The sequence below is a fragment of the Elephas maximus genome, chromosome 3, assembly GCF_024166365.1.
Source record: "Elephas maximus indicus isolate mEleMax1 chromosome 3, mEleMax1 primary haplotype, whole genome shotgun sequence".
NCBI lineage: Eukaryota > Metazoa > Chordata > Mammalia > Proboscidea > Elephantidae > Elephas > Elephas maximus.
This window is the reverse complement of record NC_064821.1, coordinates 35,414,410-35,429,861: the sequence shown is the minus strand read 5'-3', so window position 1 is coordinate 35,429,861 and position 15,452 is coordinate 35,414,410. Positions and strand designations below refer to the sequence as shown.

Sequence of the window (15,452 nt, the reverse complement as noted above, 5' to 3'; positions counted from 1 at the left end):
GTGTTGGCATTGCCTGTGGTGTGCCCCACCTGCCGTTTGCACCAGTGGGTGTTGAGTGTTCCTATGGTGTCCCCAAGCTGCAATTGTGTGGCGTGGACACAGGCAGGCCTGATCCACCCCAAGGTGTGCTGCACTCTCAGCTGCTTCTCACTCTGCGCACATGTGGACACTAGTGCTCTGCACCTCTCATAGTCCCTCCGATGGCCTCTGCCCCATCGTGGCCCTTTCGTGAGCAGCAGCTAAGGTTGGGGGCATGGGCAGAGTGAGATTCTGGAAGCCTCGCAAGGGTCTGTTCTCCAGACCCGCACCTTTCTTGTTACACTTGGGAGGTACTCAGACACTCAAACTGCCCAATTAAGGGTAGAGAAGAAGCCCAGGGACCTGTCCTGTCCTGGGGTGGGGGTGGGGGGGGCTGGAGGGGGAGTTGATGGTCTGTGCTTGGGGTGCTTGATCCGCTTATGAGCGCACTCAGGTCAGACTGCCTGGAAGCAGGCAACACAAGCAGGTAGGGTGTGAGGACCCAGAGTGGGGATGGGGCTCCTGACGGGACCCATTCCAGTATTCCGGTGGAAGTAAGCGATAAACCCGCCTCAGCAGTTGGTGTAAATACCTTAATGTGAGTGTGGCATGGGGGTTGGAGTCACTTCCTGCAGCACGATGCTGGGTGGGGGTGGTGTACACGGGGAGGGTATGTGTGGGGAGGAAAGCATGTGCATGGGGGGATGTAGGAGGTATGCCCTCTCTCCACTCCTCCCTCTGCAGTAAGGTCTCCCTCCCTGGGTGACCTCATGGGTGATAGGTTCCAGGAAATTGATATTGATGAGACTGTGTTTATCCTGTATTTGTTGAACACCTGCTGTGTGCAGAGACTGCCCACTCGGGACCACAGACCGCCACCCTCACCCTCACCGGGTCCAGTGTGGCTGCTCTGTCCATGGCCAGCAGGGGGTGCCATCCGCTCATTCCTTGGGAGCTGGCCTACACCCTCAGCCCTCACCAAGGTGAATGACTGTATTCTTGGGCTCCATTAACATTCTCCTTGTCAGGGCCAGCACAATCATGGCTGGCTGTCTCTGGTCGCACCTCTTGTGTTTTGTATAGACCGCTTCTGCCAGGGTTCCCTAAACATTTTTCTTTGGGGACTCAAAGCTGGTACTGCCCAGAGCCCTGATGACGAGCACTGCGGCCCATCACGGGGGCCCTGAGCCCCTCCAAGGTGCAGTGCACATGCTCAGGCAAGAATTCCGGGAGCAAGGCCTGCCACCCCCAACCTGCCCATCTGCCATGGGGTGGCCATGACATATTGCCAGCAGCAGTATGCTGATGAGATTTTTTTTGCCTTCATTTTTTTCCACTTTTTTTTCCTTTTAAAGAACGGAACAAGATTGTGCAACAAGTAATCCGAGAGTCCTGGGAACAGCTGTCCTGGCGGGAAGGAGGCAGGATTTACAGTCTCTGCGCCGCCAGCTCCCAGGCTCTCACCGCTGGGCTCCTCAGCCAGCCCCTCCCCATCCAGCACTGGCCCCTCCCCACCCAGCACTGGCCTGGCTTCCTTTGTCCTCCCGCTCCCTCAGCCACATTCTCTGTTGAGCTCAGCATCCATGTGGCCAGTGCTCGTGGGGGGCTGCACACGTGTGTTTGTGCCGTGCCACTCAGATGGCTAGCAATCCCAGCACACGTGCCTAGGCCCTGTGCCAGCCAGCTGTGGCCTTCTGTACTTGCTCCCCTGGGTAAGCAGGAGGAGGACAGATGGACGGACATGGGTGCTGGGTCTAGGAGCTAGCAGTCTTGGTTTCTGTGGCAGTTACAGGCAGCCCTGCCTGGGCAAGTGGGCGGGCAAGGGACTGTGGAAGGTTGCTCCTCTGGTCTTTCTCCTTGTTCCCACACGTCCACTTCCATTTGGACAGCTGGGAGTTCTGGATACACCCGTTTCTGTCACTTGCATGAGGATCAGTTCTGCCGACTCAGCCCCAGACGTGGATCACCATAGGGAGCTGAACAGAGGCACTAGGGGAGACCTGGGCAGGGAAGCTGCAGGTCCTCCATGCACCCCTCTTTCCCTTGTCCCTGCTCCACCTCATTCTCTGAGCAGTGGTCCTCCACTGAGCTTAGATTCCACTAATTCCTGGGTCAGCTTGAGGGCTCGTTATCTGAATGGAGAGGGAGGAGTCAGATAGCCGGCCCGCAGTATGGAGGCTGGTGGCTGTCACTGGGGCTAGGATCAGGGATGTCCCAGGAGCCTTCTCTCCAGCTCTGACCTCATCCTGTTGCTGAAATGCTAGGCAGGAGGCACAGCCTGAGCCCCTCTTGAGAGCTCCAGGTACCTGGGGCAGGAACGTGGATCCAGAAGGTTGCGAGGTTCTGGGACTGGCCTGCTGTGCTGTTGCAGCAGCTCACACTTAGCTATTTTCGTCTCCTGGTTTCCTTTTCCCAGGACTGGGAGTGCGTGGGTGTCTTTTAATAGCTCCAGGGGAAAAAGGAATGCTTGATGTTTTGGAAAGATCTGGGCTTGAAAGTGCAGACAGAGGCCACGGGTGTTCTCACCAGACAGGCCGCCTCAGCCTCCCACCAGGGTCTGAGGAGCCTGTTCCCAGCCCTGCTTGCTGCTCCATGGGCGGGGAGTGGCCCTGGGGAAGAGGGGGAGGAAGAGACCTGGGGGACTGAGTACCGTCCACACACACACGCACACTGATGGGTTTCTGGGGCTTTTGGGGGCCAGGGCCAGCTTCTGGGAATGTAGCCAGAAGAGGAGACTGGCCTGGGGGCACCTTGCCCTCAGAAGAGGGCCAACGCGGTGGTCTCGTTGGTGACTCTAGACCAAGTGTCTGCTTCATTGCAGGGGCGGCCACTGTGTGACGCCCACAAACAGAAAGCAGTTTTCCTCGACTTGTACTTCTTCCTTTCCTTCTCAATGGCACGTGTGACTGGCTCCTGCCGTTACAGCTCGTGTTCTTGATTCTTAGGCCTGGAGGAGTGCGGAGACTGGGCCACTAGGTCTTTCCCTTCCTCAGAGCCTCCTCTCTGTCAGGGCTTGGCTTGCTCCACCCAGCATGGGCCCCAGTGGAAGGGCCTGCACCCCCTCCCCGGGGCTGCAGAGAGTGCAGGAGGCAAGTCCCAGCAGGGTGCACACAGAGCTGGTTGTCCAGGAAGGAGAGTGAGGAGGCAGGGGCAGGGGTGCCTCTAGGAATTCAGAGGAATTTTGATAAAAGGAAATGCCAGCATTACGCTGTGCAGGGAGCATATGGAACTCGTTACAGAAGCCGTTGTTCTGTCAGGAATCACAAACAGGCACAGGGCGGTTACAGAGAAGTCCACACACGGCAAGCTTTCTGGGGGAAATGGGTGTGCTCCGCCCCCTGTTCTCTCATGTCCCACGGGCACAGGAGGCCGGCCAGCCGCAGCTCTTGGTTCTTGTGACTGACTGAGCGGAACATTCCACACCATCTCTCTCACACTGGTTTCTCTCTCCCTCTATGTAGGTCCTGCCTAATCATTGGACACGGACTCTTAATAAATCGGTCTTCAGTTCCAGATTCCTTCCCAGCGAGCTATAGCTTAAGTCCATTTTCTTCCGTGAAAGGGACAGGACTCCACCAAGTCACGCACCCTCAGAGCCTTGGGCCTGTCCCCGGGGGGGGGCTAAGTCACGCCCAGCGGCACATGCCTGTCCCCCTCCGGGAGGGCTGCCACGGGTCCCCTGGGCCCTCCAGGGTCAAGACTGCTGACTGTAGCGCCCGGCCCACTGTGGGGCCTCAGGGTGGGGGCAGCTTCCAGGGGTGGCCTTGTCCCCCCTGCACACATGGGGTGCTGCCCAGGCGCAAAGTGTGTTCTCTTCACCTTTTCTCTTTCCTGGGACTCTGGATCCTCTGCTTCCTCCAGGACTTGCAGTGATATTAGCCAAGGAGAGCTTTCATCCAGCCCAAGGAAGAACACTCTAGAGCTTTCCCAGATGAGGCCCGCTGGCCCCCAGGGGCTTCCTTCTATGCCCTGCTGGGCTAACTCAGCAACAGGGGTCCCCGGCCATCGGCTCCTGGAGGCCTCTCCCGTCTTCCTTGTCCAGTGCATTTCCGGAAACTTAAGCTGCATGCCCCTCTTCTTTGACCTCTTCCCAGGTCACATAGGGAGGGGTCTCCAGGCTTAGAAGGGGTCTATTTCTCCTCTACCCTGGCATTGGGGCAGGGGCTGCCAGGTGGGCCATGGGGTGGGCACTGGGGGCATCAGTGTGCAGCCGACAAACCTCAGACTGCCGGGTTTGGGGTCTGTCCCCCACTATTGTGCCCTGGACCTTCGGGCAGGCGTCAGCACCCTGGGATCTGCCCCAAGGCTTGGCTGAGGGTGTTGCCAGCTGGATCGTCACCGGTCTGGAATGGTGACACACATCGGGGTGGACAGGGCAAGATGGCCACTTCTTCCGAGAGGCTTTGAATGGGTGATTTTGCTCTAAAAATAAATGTCAGCCCATTTTTGGTCACAAATCCAGTATCGCGGCAGAAAACTGCGTGACGCACACAATACCCTGAGGAGTACATCTGTGTTGGGGGGCGTTTCCTTCTTACGTGGGGTCTGTGTGCACATGCGTGGCCCTTCTCAAAGGCTGCCGCCTCCTGGGGCTGAGGGCTGCTAAGAGGGCATTGCCCAGAGGGCAGGCTTCCTGCCTCCCCTCCAGCCTGTCACTGCCTAGCCCTGCCTTGACCTTCACCTTGACCTTGGACAAGCTCCCAGGCGAGCTTTGTTGGCCAGACAGGCTATTTCGAGGTACCCTTTGGCCTGTGCCTGGCTCTTCACAGTACGGTGTGGCCAGGACTGGGGCTGCTGCCCAGAGATTCCCACAGGGCCGTCCAGGCTGCCAGCGTTGTCTTTCTGGGAATATTCCACTGTTTTCCCAGTGTTGGGCTTGGGTCCTGGTCCCCCACACACACATGCACAGCACACGGGCTCTAACTCCAGCAGGGCCTTGCAGGTTCTTCTCCCTGGCCATTCAGGCCCGTCCTCGTCTGCCCACAGACAGCTGTGGGCCTGATAAGTTGAAAGCTCTTCAGACTTGGGCTGGCACCTGCGTCAGGTACTCCCGGAGCAGTGGCAGAGGAGACAGGCCCTGCCACCTCTTCTGGGGGGCAGTGGGGAGGGTGTCAACGTGCCAGCTGGTCTGTGAATCCCAAGGAGGTGCGGGAAGGGGGCAGCCACTTCCGGGGACCAGGTCACCTGATCCTCGGGTTCCAGGCACCAAGACTCTCCCAGGTAGTTCAGATCAGGCCCCACCCTGGCTCCTCCATCTCCCCCAACACACACACGCCCTCGTCGTGCTCTGTCCTCACCCCTCTATCCTCACCCCCTGTCCTCTCCCTCCATTTTCACCCCTCTGCCCCCCTGCCTTCACCTCTCCCCCCTCCCCTTTCCCTTTCTGGGCTGTCTGCTCTGTCCTCCCTCCTCTTCTGCCCCACTTCCTTCACCCCTACATCCTCCCCCGCTTTCCCCTTCTACTTTGCTCTCCCATCTGTCTTCTTCTCTTCCCCCTCCTCTGCCCCCCTGCCTTCATCTCTCTGTTCTGTCTTTTTCACTTAGGGGGGCTGGGGACAGGGGGAAATCAGTGTTTTAATCAAATTTTACAGAAACTTTTTAAATCTTTGTACAATTACCATCCTATGTAAAGCTGAAATTGTGTTGAGTTCGCGATTGTCGTGGAATAAAGATCACATCGTGCTTGAGGCCATCTTTATGTACCCCGTTCTAGAGAGTTTTGTGGGGGGTTGGGGTTGGCGTGGCATGGCGTGACGCTGTTGTGGAGCCGTGCACTTCCTGTCCTTTCTTCTCACTGGGAACCCTGACACTAGGCGCGGCCCTGCCCTGGAGCCCATGAGCACCTGGACCCCACAGGCCCCACTTGCTTCATCCCCAGTCTTCATGGGCCCTCCACTCACGGCCCTACTAAGGTATCCCTCCAGATGTCTCCCTACCCCCCGCCTTCCCACCGGATGGTGGTTGTCTGGCCACCCATTAAGGCTTGTCCTGGCCAGACTTCACTCATGGGCCCGGCCTCTGTCCCCCAAAGCCGTGCCCACCATGTTAGTAGCTGCCCCTGGCCTCCCCCTGCCCGGCATTTGCCTGCTGTGAGGCACCGGGACTGCGTACAATCCCGCCACCGCCCCCCCCCCCCCGCCAATTATTGCCCCGACCCTGCAGGGCCACACAGACCATCCCCTCCTGCACATGCTGCCCACGAGAGTCTCCTCTTGCCCATGTTTGACTGTTCCCCAAAGCCCTGAGCCCTGGGTCCTGCCTCTCCAGTGTCCCACCAGGGGTTGAGCCTCCAGCCGGAGTCCCCTCTGTCCTTGTTGCCACTCCTCATTTGAAGACGTGTGTCCATGGCTGCTGAGATCTTTTGGTGTCTCATCTCTGGTGCGGTTGGTCAGCTCTCGCAGGGCCGCCGTCCCTTTAGTGGCACTCTGTGCCTTGTGGTGGGGTGCCCCACAGCAGCTTCAATCTGGGGTCGTCTCACCTCAGGCAAAGCCTGGGTCCTCCACCACCAGCAGAGGAGCTGGTATGCCAGAGGGGAGCTCGGGGAACAAGACAAAGCCTGAGGGCCTATAGGCCACCTGCTGCCCAAGGTTGGCATGGGTGCGCCTGGTGACCTTGCCACTTTTGAGTGCCTCTCCTTACTTTGGTGTTTGGCGAGGGGTACAGCTGTCCAAGCTCCTAAGCATAGGCCTCGGGGGGTGTGGGGAGAATCAGCACATTGGCATCTGAGCAGTCCTCTCATAGGCGGCTCACCTGGATATTTCCACACTATCACAGCCTCAGGAGCCAGGGCACAGGCTGCCTGTCCCTGCAGCATGGTCCTGGGGCGGTCCCTTCCCTGGGGCCAGCCCCCTGGAGGAGGGAAGCTACGAGCACCTCCTCTGCTCGCCAGGGCTGGGAGCACCTGCCCTGTGAGCTCTAGTCATCCCAAGGGAGGGACCTGGGTGCTGGCGGTTCCCTTCCTTCCTTCATCTCAGATGCCCCTGCTCGTAAGCACAGCTGGCGAGTGTGGCCTCCCCTGTCCCAGGGCCCTAGGCTGGTACCACGTGGCACCTCAGCCCCAGCTGGCCTGACTCTGCTGCTCCTCGAATAATGGGAAGGAGTAGGCCCCAGGGACAGTGCAGGTGGTAGCCCCAGCATTGCTGCTGTTGAGCTGTGTGACCCCAGGAGGATCCGTTAACTTCCCTGAGCCTTGGTTTGCTCATGCAAATAGATGTGATCATGTTGAGCATCCAGGTGGTTCCAGAACAAAACCCGTTGGCACCAAAGCACTCAGGCCTTACTGACTAACAAGCGATTTAGGCAGATCCAGTAGGGTCTCCCATCTCAGCCTCTGGGGGTCCCAAGGGCTGCCCTTGTAGTGGAGCCGATGGTGTGTGGCTTGGTAGGGGTGTGGCCCCCACCAGGGAAAGCAGCAGGTAGAAGGGTAGCTGACACCCCACACGTCTTCCCCAGGGACCCTGGGCCAAGCCCAACTACCACCCTCCCAGTGCCTCTGGCCCTGCTCCTGAGCTTGCCCTCTGTGTCTTCCCCCCACCCCCACGTTTTCCCCCTCCCCCGACATCCCACCAGCCAGCACACACCCTCCCGCCCCAAGTCTCACGCCCTCTCTTTTTCTCCACAGAGTTGGCTCCAAAGTTGAAGAAAAAGGGGCACCCCGGGCGGGAGCAGAAAAAGGTATGTAGGCTCCTGTAGGTTCCCAAGTATGGTCTAGGTGGGCCAGGCCTGCCTAACGTCAGCCTTGTATGTCTGTCTGTCTGCAGCACCACCACCACCACCACCAGATGCAGCAGGCCCCTGCTCCCGTGCCCCAGCAGCCCCCGCCGCCATCCCAGCAGCCTCCACCGCCGCCTCCGCCTCAACAGCAGCCGCCGCCCCCGCCGCCCCCACCCACCATGCCACAGCAGGCAGCCCCAGCGCTCAAGGCCTCAACCCCGCCCTTCATCGCTGCCCAGGTGCCCGTGCTGGAGCCCCCGCTCCCAGGCAGTGTCTTTGACCCCCTCGGTCACTTCACCCAGCCCATTCTGCACCTGCCGCCACCCGAGCTGCCACCCCACCTGCCCCCGCCGCCCGAGCACAGCACTCCACCACACCTCAACCAGCACGCCGTGGTCTCCCCCCCAGGTGAGCCCAGGATTGGGAAGGGCACCAACCGTGGGCTCCAGGTGGCCAGCCTCAGTTTCCTTGTCTCTACAATGGGCCTAGTGGCTTCTTGGGGTAACTGGATGCTGGACGAGAACCCCCCAGAACATGCTCATTACGAAGCTTGGTGCGTACAGCTTCTAGTCCTCTGGGCAGCCACTTGATGTCATGCAGAATGTGGTTACTGAGTTCTCTTGCCAGACCAGGCATAGCGTTTGATGGGGAATGGCCCTTTGCCTCCTACAGCTCCCAGTCATGGGGGTAGACTCCCTCACCCTGAGCAGGGAGAATGTGTGCTTGAGAGGCTCATGATAGAGTCTCTCTGGGGGCTGGGGAGGGTCTGTCTGAGTGAGCTTGAAGGTTGAGGGGGAGGGGAATGGAGGTAAGGGGGTCTTGTCTTTATTCTGAATTTAGTGATTAGGTAGGGGTGGGTGGGGGTGGTGCTTGTGGGCTGGAGGGCAGCCGATGGGAGGCCACTGGAGTCCCAACAGGTGGGAGGGGTGCAGGCCTCAAGGCCACTGTCTTCTTTCCCTTCAGCTTTGCACAACGCACTGCCCCAGCAGCCCTCGCGGCCCAGCAACCGTGCCGCTGCCCTGCCCCCCAAGCCGGCCCGGCCCCCAGCTGTCGCACCCACCCTGGCCCAGCCAGCCATTCTCCCACAGCCACCCATGGCCCAGCCCCCCCAGGTGCTGCTGGAGGAGGAGGAGCCACCTACCCCACCCCTCACCTCCATGCAGATGCAGCTGTACCTGCAGCAGCTGCAGAAGGTGCAGTCATCCACCCCGCTACTCCCTTCCGTGAAGGTGCAGTCCCAGCCTCCGCCACCCCTGCCACCCCCATCCCACCCAGCCGTGCAGCAGCAGCTGCAGCCCCCGCCACCACCCCCACCACAGCCACCCCAGCCGCAGCCACCCCCCCAGCCGCAGCAGCATCCGCCGCCTCCGCGGCCTGTGCACCTGCAGCCTCTCCAGTTCCCTGCCCACATCCAGCAGCCCCCACCACCCCCTGGCCAGCAGCCCCCCCACCCAGCCCCGGGCCAGCAGCCACCCCCACCGCCTCCCGCCAAGCCGCAACAGGTCATCCAGCACCACCCCTCGCCCCGGCACCACAAATCGGACCCCTACTCCACAGGTAAGTGGCCCCGCCCTGGAGGGGCTGGGAGCCCCAAGGGAGAACTTAAGGCTGGGGTGACCCAGAACTGAACCTGGAGGCACTGGGTGGCTGGAGGTGGGTGTTGGTGCTCCTGCAGGGTATCTGTCCTGCATTCAGTTAGCCTTAGAGCCACGGGCAGAGCATGAACGAGGCTCCCCTGGCTTTTCCTGTGGAACTCACATTCAGAGTGCTTCAACCAGTGGGACCATGCTGTGATGGGGACTGGGATAGCGCCTGGTCTACCTCTGGGCATCAGGAGATTCCTGGAGGAGGCAACCAAAGGACCAGCAGGAGCTAGTTTGGCAAACAGTAGGGCGTGAGGTCCAGGTGGAAGCAGGCTGACCTGGCGTGGCGGCTACCCTCAGATGGCGAGGACCCTCTGATAGAGTGGGGCCTTACAGGAGAACGAGGTGTGAAGCTCAGGGTCCAGATGGGCCCATTCCTGCCCTGGGTGTCAGGAGGCCATTGCCTTTTCACCCTTCCAGTGCTTGTTTTAAGTGGCTGTAACCAAAGTGGTTCACCATGACCTTGTGATGTGGCGATAGGCAGGGGTCAGGCTGAGGTTCCAGACTGCTGCAGGGTGGTCTGTGTGGCCTGCCTTATGGGGGCATTGGGTTGTGCGCCCTGCATGTCAGCCAGCCACGGGGTAGGACTGTGATGGCTTCTGCCCCAGAGGGAGCAGCCACTGCCGGGCGGTCCGCTGCATGTGAGAGCAGAGAACAGCTGTGTGACCTCTCCAGGATGCCATTGACATTGACTACAGCAGCTGTGTAGCTCCCTGTCGCCACCCTCAGGCGAGGCCAGGTGTCTTGGGGGCCCATGAGTGGTGAGGGGTCCTTAGGAAACATCAGCACTGAGATGTGCCCCTGGCCCAGCCCTCCTCAGAGCCTCTGGGCTTCACGTGGGTCACAGACCCTCCATAGTGAGGGTGGACCCCAACTGGAGGCTGGGGCCAAAGGCTAGTGTTCCAGCCCCAAGGAGGCTCAGCGACCAGGTACCTGGGCTTGCAGGGCCACTCTTGAGTTGCCGGCCTCATTCCTTAGTGCTGGCGAGGAAGGGACAACAGGCAGGTGCATCCTGCAGACCTCAGACCTGAGACCCAGGCAGTTTGGAGAAGGAGACTTCCAGCTTCACGGCTGGGAACAGGGCTGGGGCCGTTGAACCAAGTTAGTGCGAGCAGGTGCTAGGCCTCTGGTATCCGGGGGGTCCTGGCTGTGGAAGGGAAGGGTAAGCAGGGCCCAGCCACCCTCCCATCGGGCTCCACGCCAGGCCTGTAGAGACTCAGGGCATCTGTCCTGGCATACTGGCTAGGGACTAGGTCGTGGGGGGTGGTCACCAGAGAGGCCACCACATAGTCCAGATTCAGCAGCTCTGCATGGTGGCAAGAACAGGACTCCTCATAGGTGGCAATCAGGCTGCCGAGGGGAACTTGTCCAGGTTGAGGGTGGATGTGGCACCCACTAGTGCGGCATCTACTAATGCAGCCCCTATTAACCCTGCCTGGGCTCCTTGTCAGGGAGCTGAGGTGTTAGGTGTGATTCTCACTATTCTCGGCCCTGGGGTGGCCTGGCCCTCCTGGCCTCTGGTGGTTGCAGTGGGGATACAGGTGGGCAGGCAAGTGTGCCCACTTCCCAAAAGAGCTATGAGCTCACCAGGACTCATTCTACCAGCCCAGCAGTGACGAAGATGTTTCAGGCCCACTCTCAGACAGGCACGCAGGTCAGGGAGCAGGACCCAGAGGCAGAGGCTGCCTCAGCAATGACTCCTGCACCCCTTGGTGGACTAATTTGCACAACTGGTATTTAACTCACCATAGAAACATCCGGAGGGCTTATGCTCAGGCCCCACCATAGACCAGGGCCTTGGGCAGTAGGCCTTCTGAGTGGCGCTCCCTCCCGGTGTGGGGGCGACAGCCCTTCCTGGGTTCAGGAGCCTCTGAATATTGGGTCAGAACCAGCCAGGCAGATAGCTGCCCCAGAGCTTGGGGACCATCTGTCCTCTCTAGTTCCAATTCTCTCCTGGTACCTTCTCACCTGCTGTGCTGACTTGCTCCCTGTGCCCTCTCCTAGGTCACCTCCGCGAAGCCCCCTCCCCGCTTATGATACATTCCCCCCAGATGCCACCGTTCCAGACCCTCACCCACCAGTCCCCGCCCCAGCAGAACGTCCAACCTAAGAAGCAGGTAACAGGCAGGGCGGGGCTGCTGCATCCGGGGCTGCCTGTGGGCCGGGGCTGCCCGCCCACCTCACTGCCGGCCCGTGCCCCCAGGAGCTGCGCGCCACCTCTGTGGTCCAGTCCCAGCCCCTGGTGGTGGTGAAGGAGGAGAAGATGCACTCTCCGATCGTCCGCAGTGAGCCCTTCAGTCCCGCGCTGCGGCCGGAGCCCCCCAAACACCCGGAGAACATCAAGGCACCTGGCCACCTGCCCCAGCGTGAGTGTCCACTCCGGCCTTCCGCCCCGCCCTGCCCCCCAGGAAGACACTCTGGCCCATGGGCTCCCTGTGTTCCAGGGCCAGAGCTGAAGCCCGTGGACACTGGGAGGCCCGTGGCCCGGCCCCCTGAGCAAAATGCACCCCCGCCGGGGGCCTCTGACAAGGACAAGCAGAAACAGGAGCCCAAGACGCCAGTTGCTCCCAAAAAGGTAGGTATGGGGGCTATAAATGTGCCCTGAGCCCCTGAACCTCCCACAGCAAGTCCCCTCATGCCTCGCTGGCCACCCAGCCGCTGTGACCATAGCCCTCTCTGCCCGCAGGACCTGAAAATTAAGAACATGGGTTCCTGGGCAAGCCTGGTACAGAAGCATCCGACTACCCCGTCCTCCACAGCCAAGTCTTCGAGCGACAGTTTCGAGCAGTTCCGCCGCGCTGCACGGGAGAAGGAAGAACGAGAGAAGGCCCTGAAGGCGCAGGCCGAGCACGCTGAGAAAGAGAAGGAGCGACTACGGCAGGAGCGCATGAGGTGGTGATGGGGTCATGGGACACGGGGTCATGGGATCATTGGGTCGTCAGGCACAGGGGCACAGAGCACAAGGTCGTGGCATGGGCCACCTGACCAGGCCCCCCACTTCCTTGCCCAGGAGCCGTGAGGATGAAGACGCACTGGAGCAGGCCCGACGTGCCCATGAGGAGGCGCGCCGGCGCCAGGAACAGCAGCAACAGCAGCGGCAGGAACAGCAGCAGCAGCAGCAGGCAGCTGCTGTGGCCGCCGCTGCCCCCCAGGCCCAGAGCTCCCAGCCCCAGTCCATGCTGGACCAGCAGCGGGAACTAGCCCGGAAGCGCGAGCAGGAGCGGAGGCGCCGGGAAGCGGTGAGTGGGAGGCCCAGATGGGGACCTCGGCTTCAGAGAGGGGCAGGTGAGCAGGTGTCCCTGCAGGTGTGTTTGCATCATGCCAGCCTCTGAGTCCTCAGGTGGCTCAAGCAGCTCCCGTGGAGGTGGCCCCCAGCTCAGGGAGATTCCAGGGTACGGGGGCCATGGGAAGAGGTAGTTTTGGAGCAGTTGCAAGAACAGGACCCCACATCTCACTCCCTTCCTCCTCTCCCACAGATGGCAGCTACCATTGACATGAATTTCCAGAGTGATCTATTGTCAATATTTGAAGAAAATCTTTTCTGAGAACACCTAGGTGACATCTGACTGATTTTCTGGCAAAACGTCGACTCTCGTAGTGTTAGGGGTGGCGGCGGCAGCAGCAGCGTGGCGAGGTGGCGGCGGCGGCAGGGCGTCTCCTGGCCTGGCCCTCCTGCATGCTTTGCCCGGGCAGGCCTGAGGGTAGTGAGGGCCACAGGGTCTGTCTGCCTTACCGCTGCCGGACACGCGGACACACGCAGAGCACGCCTCTCACGAGCACGAGCTGCTGGACCCCGGGCCACAGCCTCCTCGCCAAACGTCCGCATCGTGTGCACATGACACCGTTGCCACCACTGCAACCGTCTTCTGTCCTCGAGAATGGGACACCAGGACGCCTTGCCTGCAGGAGTCCCTCCCACTCCGCCACACTACCTGGGAGCCCAGGGCAGGCCTGCAAGCTGGGGGTACTGGGTGCCGCCCACCCCTGCCAGCACTGACTTTGCCTTGAACAGAGACCCCCCTCCCCTACGAGCCTTTAACCAAGAGCCGCTCTCTGTAAGTGTTTGCTTGTGCAAAAGGGAATCGTGCCGTGGAGCCGCGTGTCCACGGCTACCGGAGCGTGGGGCCGCTTGCCCGCCTGGGGAGCAAGGCCACCAACCAAAGTCAGTTCCTTCCCACCTGTATTTCTGTTTCTGTTTTTTTTTCCCCCTATATATATATTTTTTGTTGGATTCTATTTTATTTTTAATTCTCTCCTCCTCCAGACACAATGGCACTGCTTATCTCTGAAATGGCGTGGCCGTCCCTCCGCGCAGTGGCCCCACGCATTGTGGGTAGTATGTGACCGTGGACGTGTTGTATAGTGAACATAGTTGGCATATATTTGTTCGAAGTTTGTTGGTGACTCCACCAAACTTGGTGTAAAAAAAAAAAAAAAAAAACTCCACAAAAAACAAAACACACAAAACAAAAAAAATTGCTTATATTTTACTCAGTTTCAAACTTTTATTAGTCTATTTTTTAATTATAAAACCAGAAAGCTGCATTTTCTTTTCCTTTTGGTTTTTTTGTTGTTGTTTTGTTCTTTTCCTTCTGCCTTCGTTGGCTTCTTTTGTTTTTTAAGTCAAATCTGTTTGCGTTGTTTTTTATTGGGAAAGGCAGGGCCGGGGGCCAAGATAGGCAGTGGGGCTGGAGCCACAGACTGAACCCCCGCCCGCCCCAGTGACTGCCCTTGCCCCCCCCCCTTTTTTTTTTTAATTTTACACTTGGAGCCCTCAGCGAATTTTGCGTGCCATGAGATCCCACTCTACACCACGACGCTGGTGCCTCAGTGTTGGCCAAACTCTGGAGTCCCTGACTGGTCTGACTTTAATACAGTGAATATGCATCTGGCCTGTACTGATCATGGAATAAACACATCTCTCTTTTTTAATGTTGGCGTCTCCCGGACGTTTCTTTGTGAACCACCTGTTGCCTAGGCCAGGGCCTGGTCCCAGACCACCTCTGTCCCTAGCATCTCCAGCAGGAGCTGCTCAGGGCCTCAGAGCAGCCTACCACCCCCACAGAATCTGTGACAGGAAGTCAGGGCCAGGCCCATATACCCTGGTCTTCCAGGGACCTGGGCCCAGGCAGGTGACAAGCTCTGGCAGATCCTGGCCAAACCCCAGACAGTATTCTTCCCTCTGCCTTCCTCCATCCTGGTCCCCCATTCACCAGAAGATATGGGCCACCTCCTTACCCTGCCCGCCTCCCCCAGACTTCTTTCATTTAAGCTCAGGGTTGACCAGATACTTTTAGATGCCCCCCCCCAACAGGATCTCGGCCCCACACCCACATGCACACTCACCACACACCCCTGCCCCAGAGAGCCACCAGGTGGCCCCCTGCCAGTTCCACCTTTGGGCCCACAAGTATACCCTCCCTGGCCACGGGGATGTCAAATGCAAGTACGGAGGAGAATGTTTCTAGCACTGTTGATTAACCTGCCAGACCTCATGGCCAAGGGTATAGTTGAGGCCTCCAGCCCAGGGCCCCCCACATCTTCACTGCCCTGGCCCTTTCCCCACCCGACACCGCCTCATATCCCACTGTGCTGGTTCAGGTGTGACTTACGTCTTGCTTCTTTGGGGTTCCTTCCATCTCATCTCACCTACTTTTGTGTCCCTTGTTTTGTTTAGAAACTTCCCCTGGCTGGGTCCATCTGTTTGCTGGAGAAATGGTTTTGTCTGTTCCTTCTCGCTAAAGGTTTCCCTCAGCCACAGCCGTCTCCACACCCACCAGTGGGTGTCTCTCTAACTGGGTTGTAATTAGAACTAAGACCTATTTAATTTATCCGGCCGTTGCCCAGTCCCATCTGCAGCACTAGAAATCTTAGTCCTGTACAAAAGAGAACAAGGTGTGTACAAACCCCCACTGTACTGACTGTGCACAGATTGCTTGGCCAATAATTATGTCCGTGAACCTGAGACTTGTATTAAACACTTTAGACATTTGTAGAAGGGGATTCGTAGACTTTTCACTTATATACTAAAGGTTCTCTTTTCTTTTTTTCCTTTTTTTTTTCTTTTTGTGCAGTTCT

The 15,452-nt window shown here is 59.1% G+C and overlaps 1 protein-coding gene across 3 annotated transcripts in view; it reads left to right on the top strand.

Annotated features, from left to right (window-relative positions):
- BRD4 (bromodomain containing 4) overlaps nucleotides 1-15,452 on the top strand; it is a 96,042-nt gene extending 80,590 nt beyond the window's left edge. The window contains exons 13-21 of one of the 3 annotated variants that reach the window (XM_049877213.1): nucleotides 7,640-7,692; nucleotides 7,779-8,139; nucleotides 8,695-9,288; nucleotides 11,379-11,491; nucleotides 11,578-11,740; nucleotides 11,819-11,949; nucleotides 12,061-12,266; nucleotides 12,385-12,613; nucleotides 12,851-15,452. In XM_049877213.1, coding sequence (XP_049733170.1) covers nucleotides 7,640-7,692; nucleotides 7,779-8,139; nucleotides 8,695-9,288; nucleotides 11,379-11,491; nucleotides 11,578-11,740; nucleotides 11,819-11,949; nucleotides 12,061-12,266; nucleotides 12,385-12,613; nucleotides 12,851-12,919 — 1,919 coding nt within the window. In that variant the 3' untranslated portion in view covers nucleotides 12,920-15,452. Of the gene's footprint in view, nucleotides 1-3,479; nucleotides 6,140-7,639; nucleotides 7,693-7,778; nucleotides 8,285-8,694; nucleotides 9,289-11,378; nucleotides 11,492-11,577; nucleotides 11,741-11,818; nucleotides 11,950-12,060; nucleotides 12,267-12,384; nucleotides 12,614-12,850 lie in introns of those variants that run through there. The other 2 variants (XM_049877214.1, XM_049877215.1) reach the window with 2 other exon arrangements.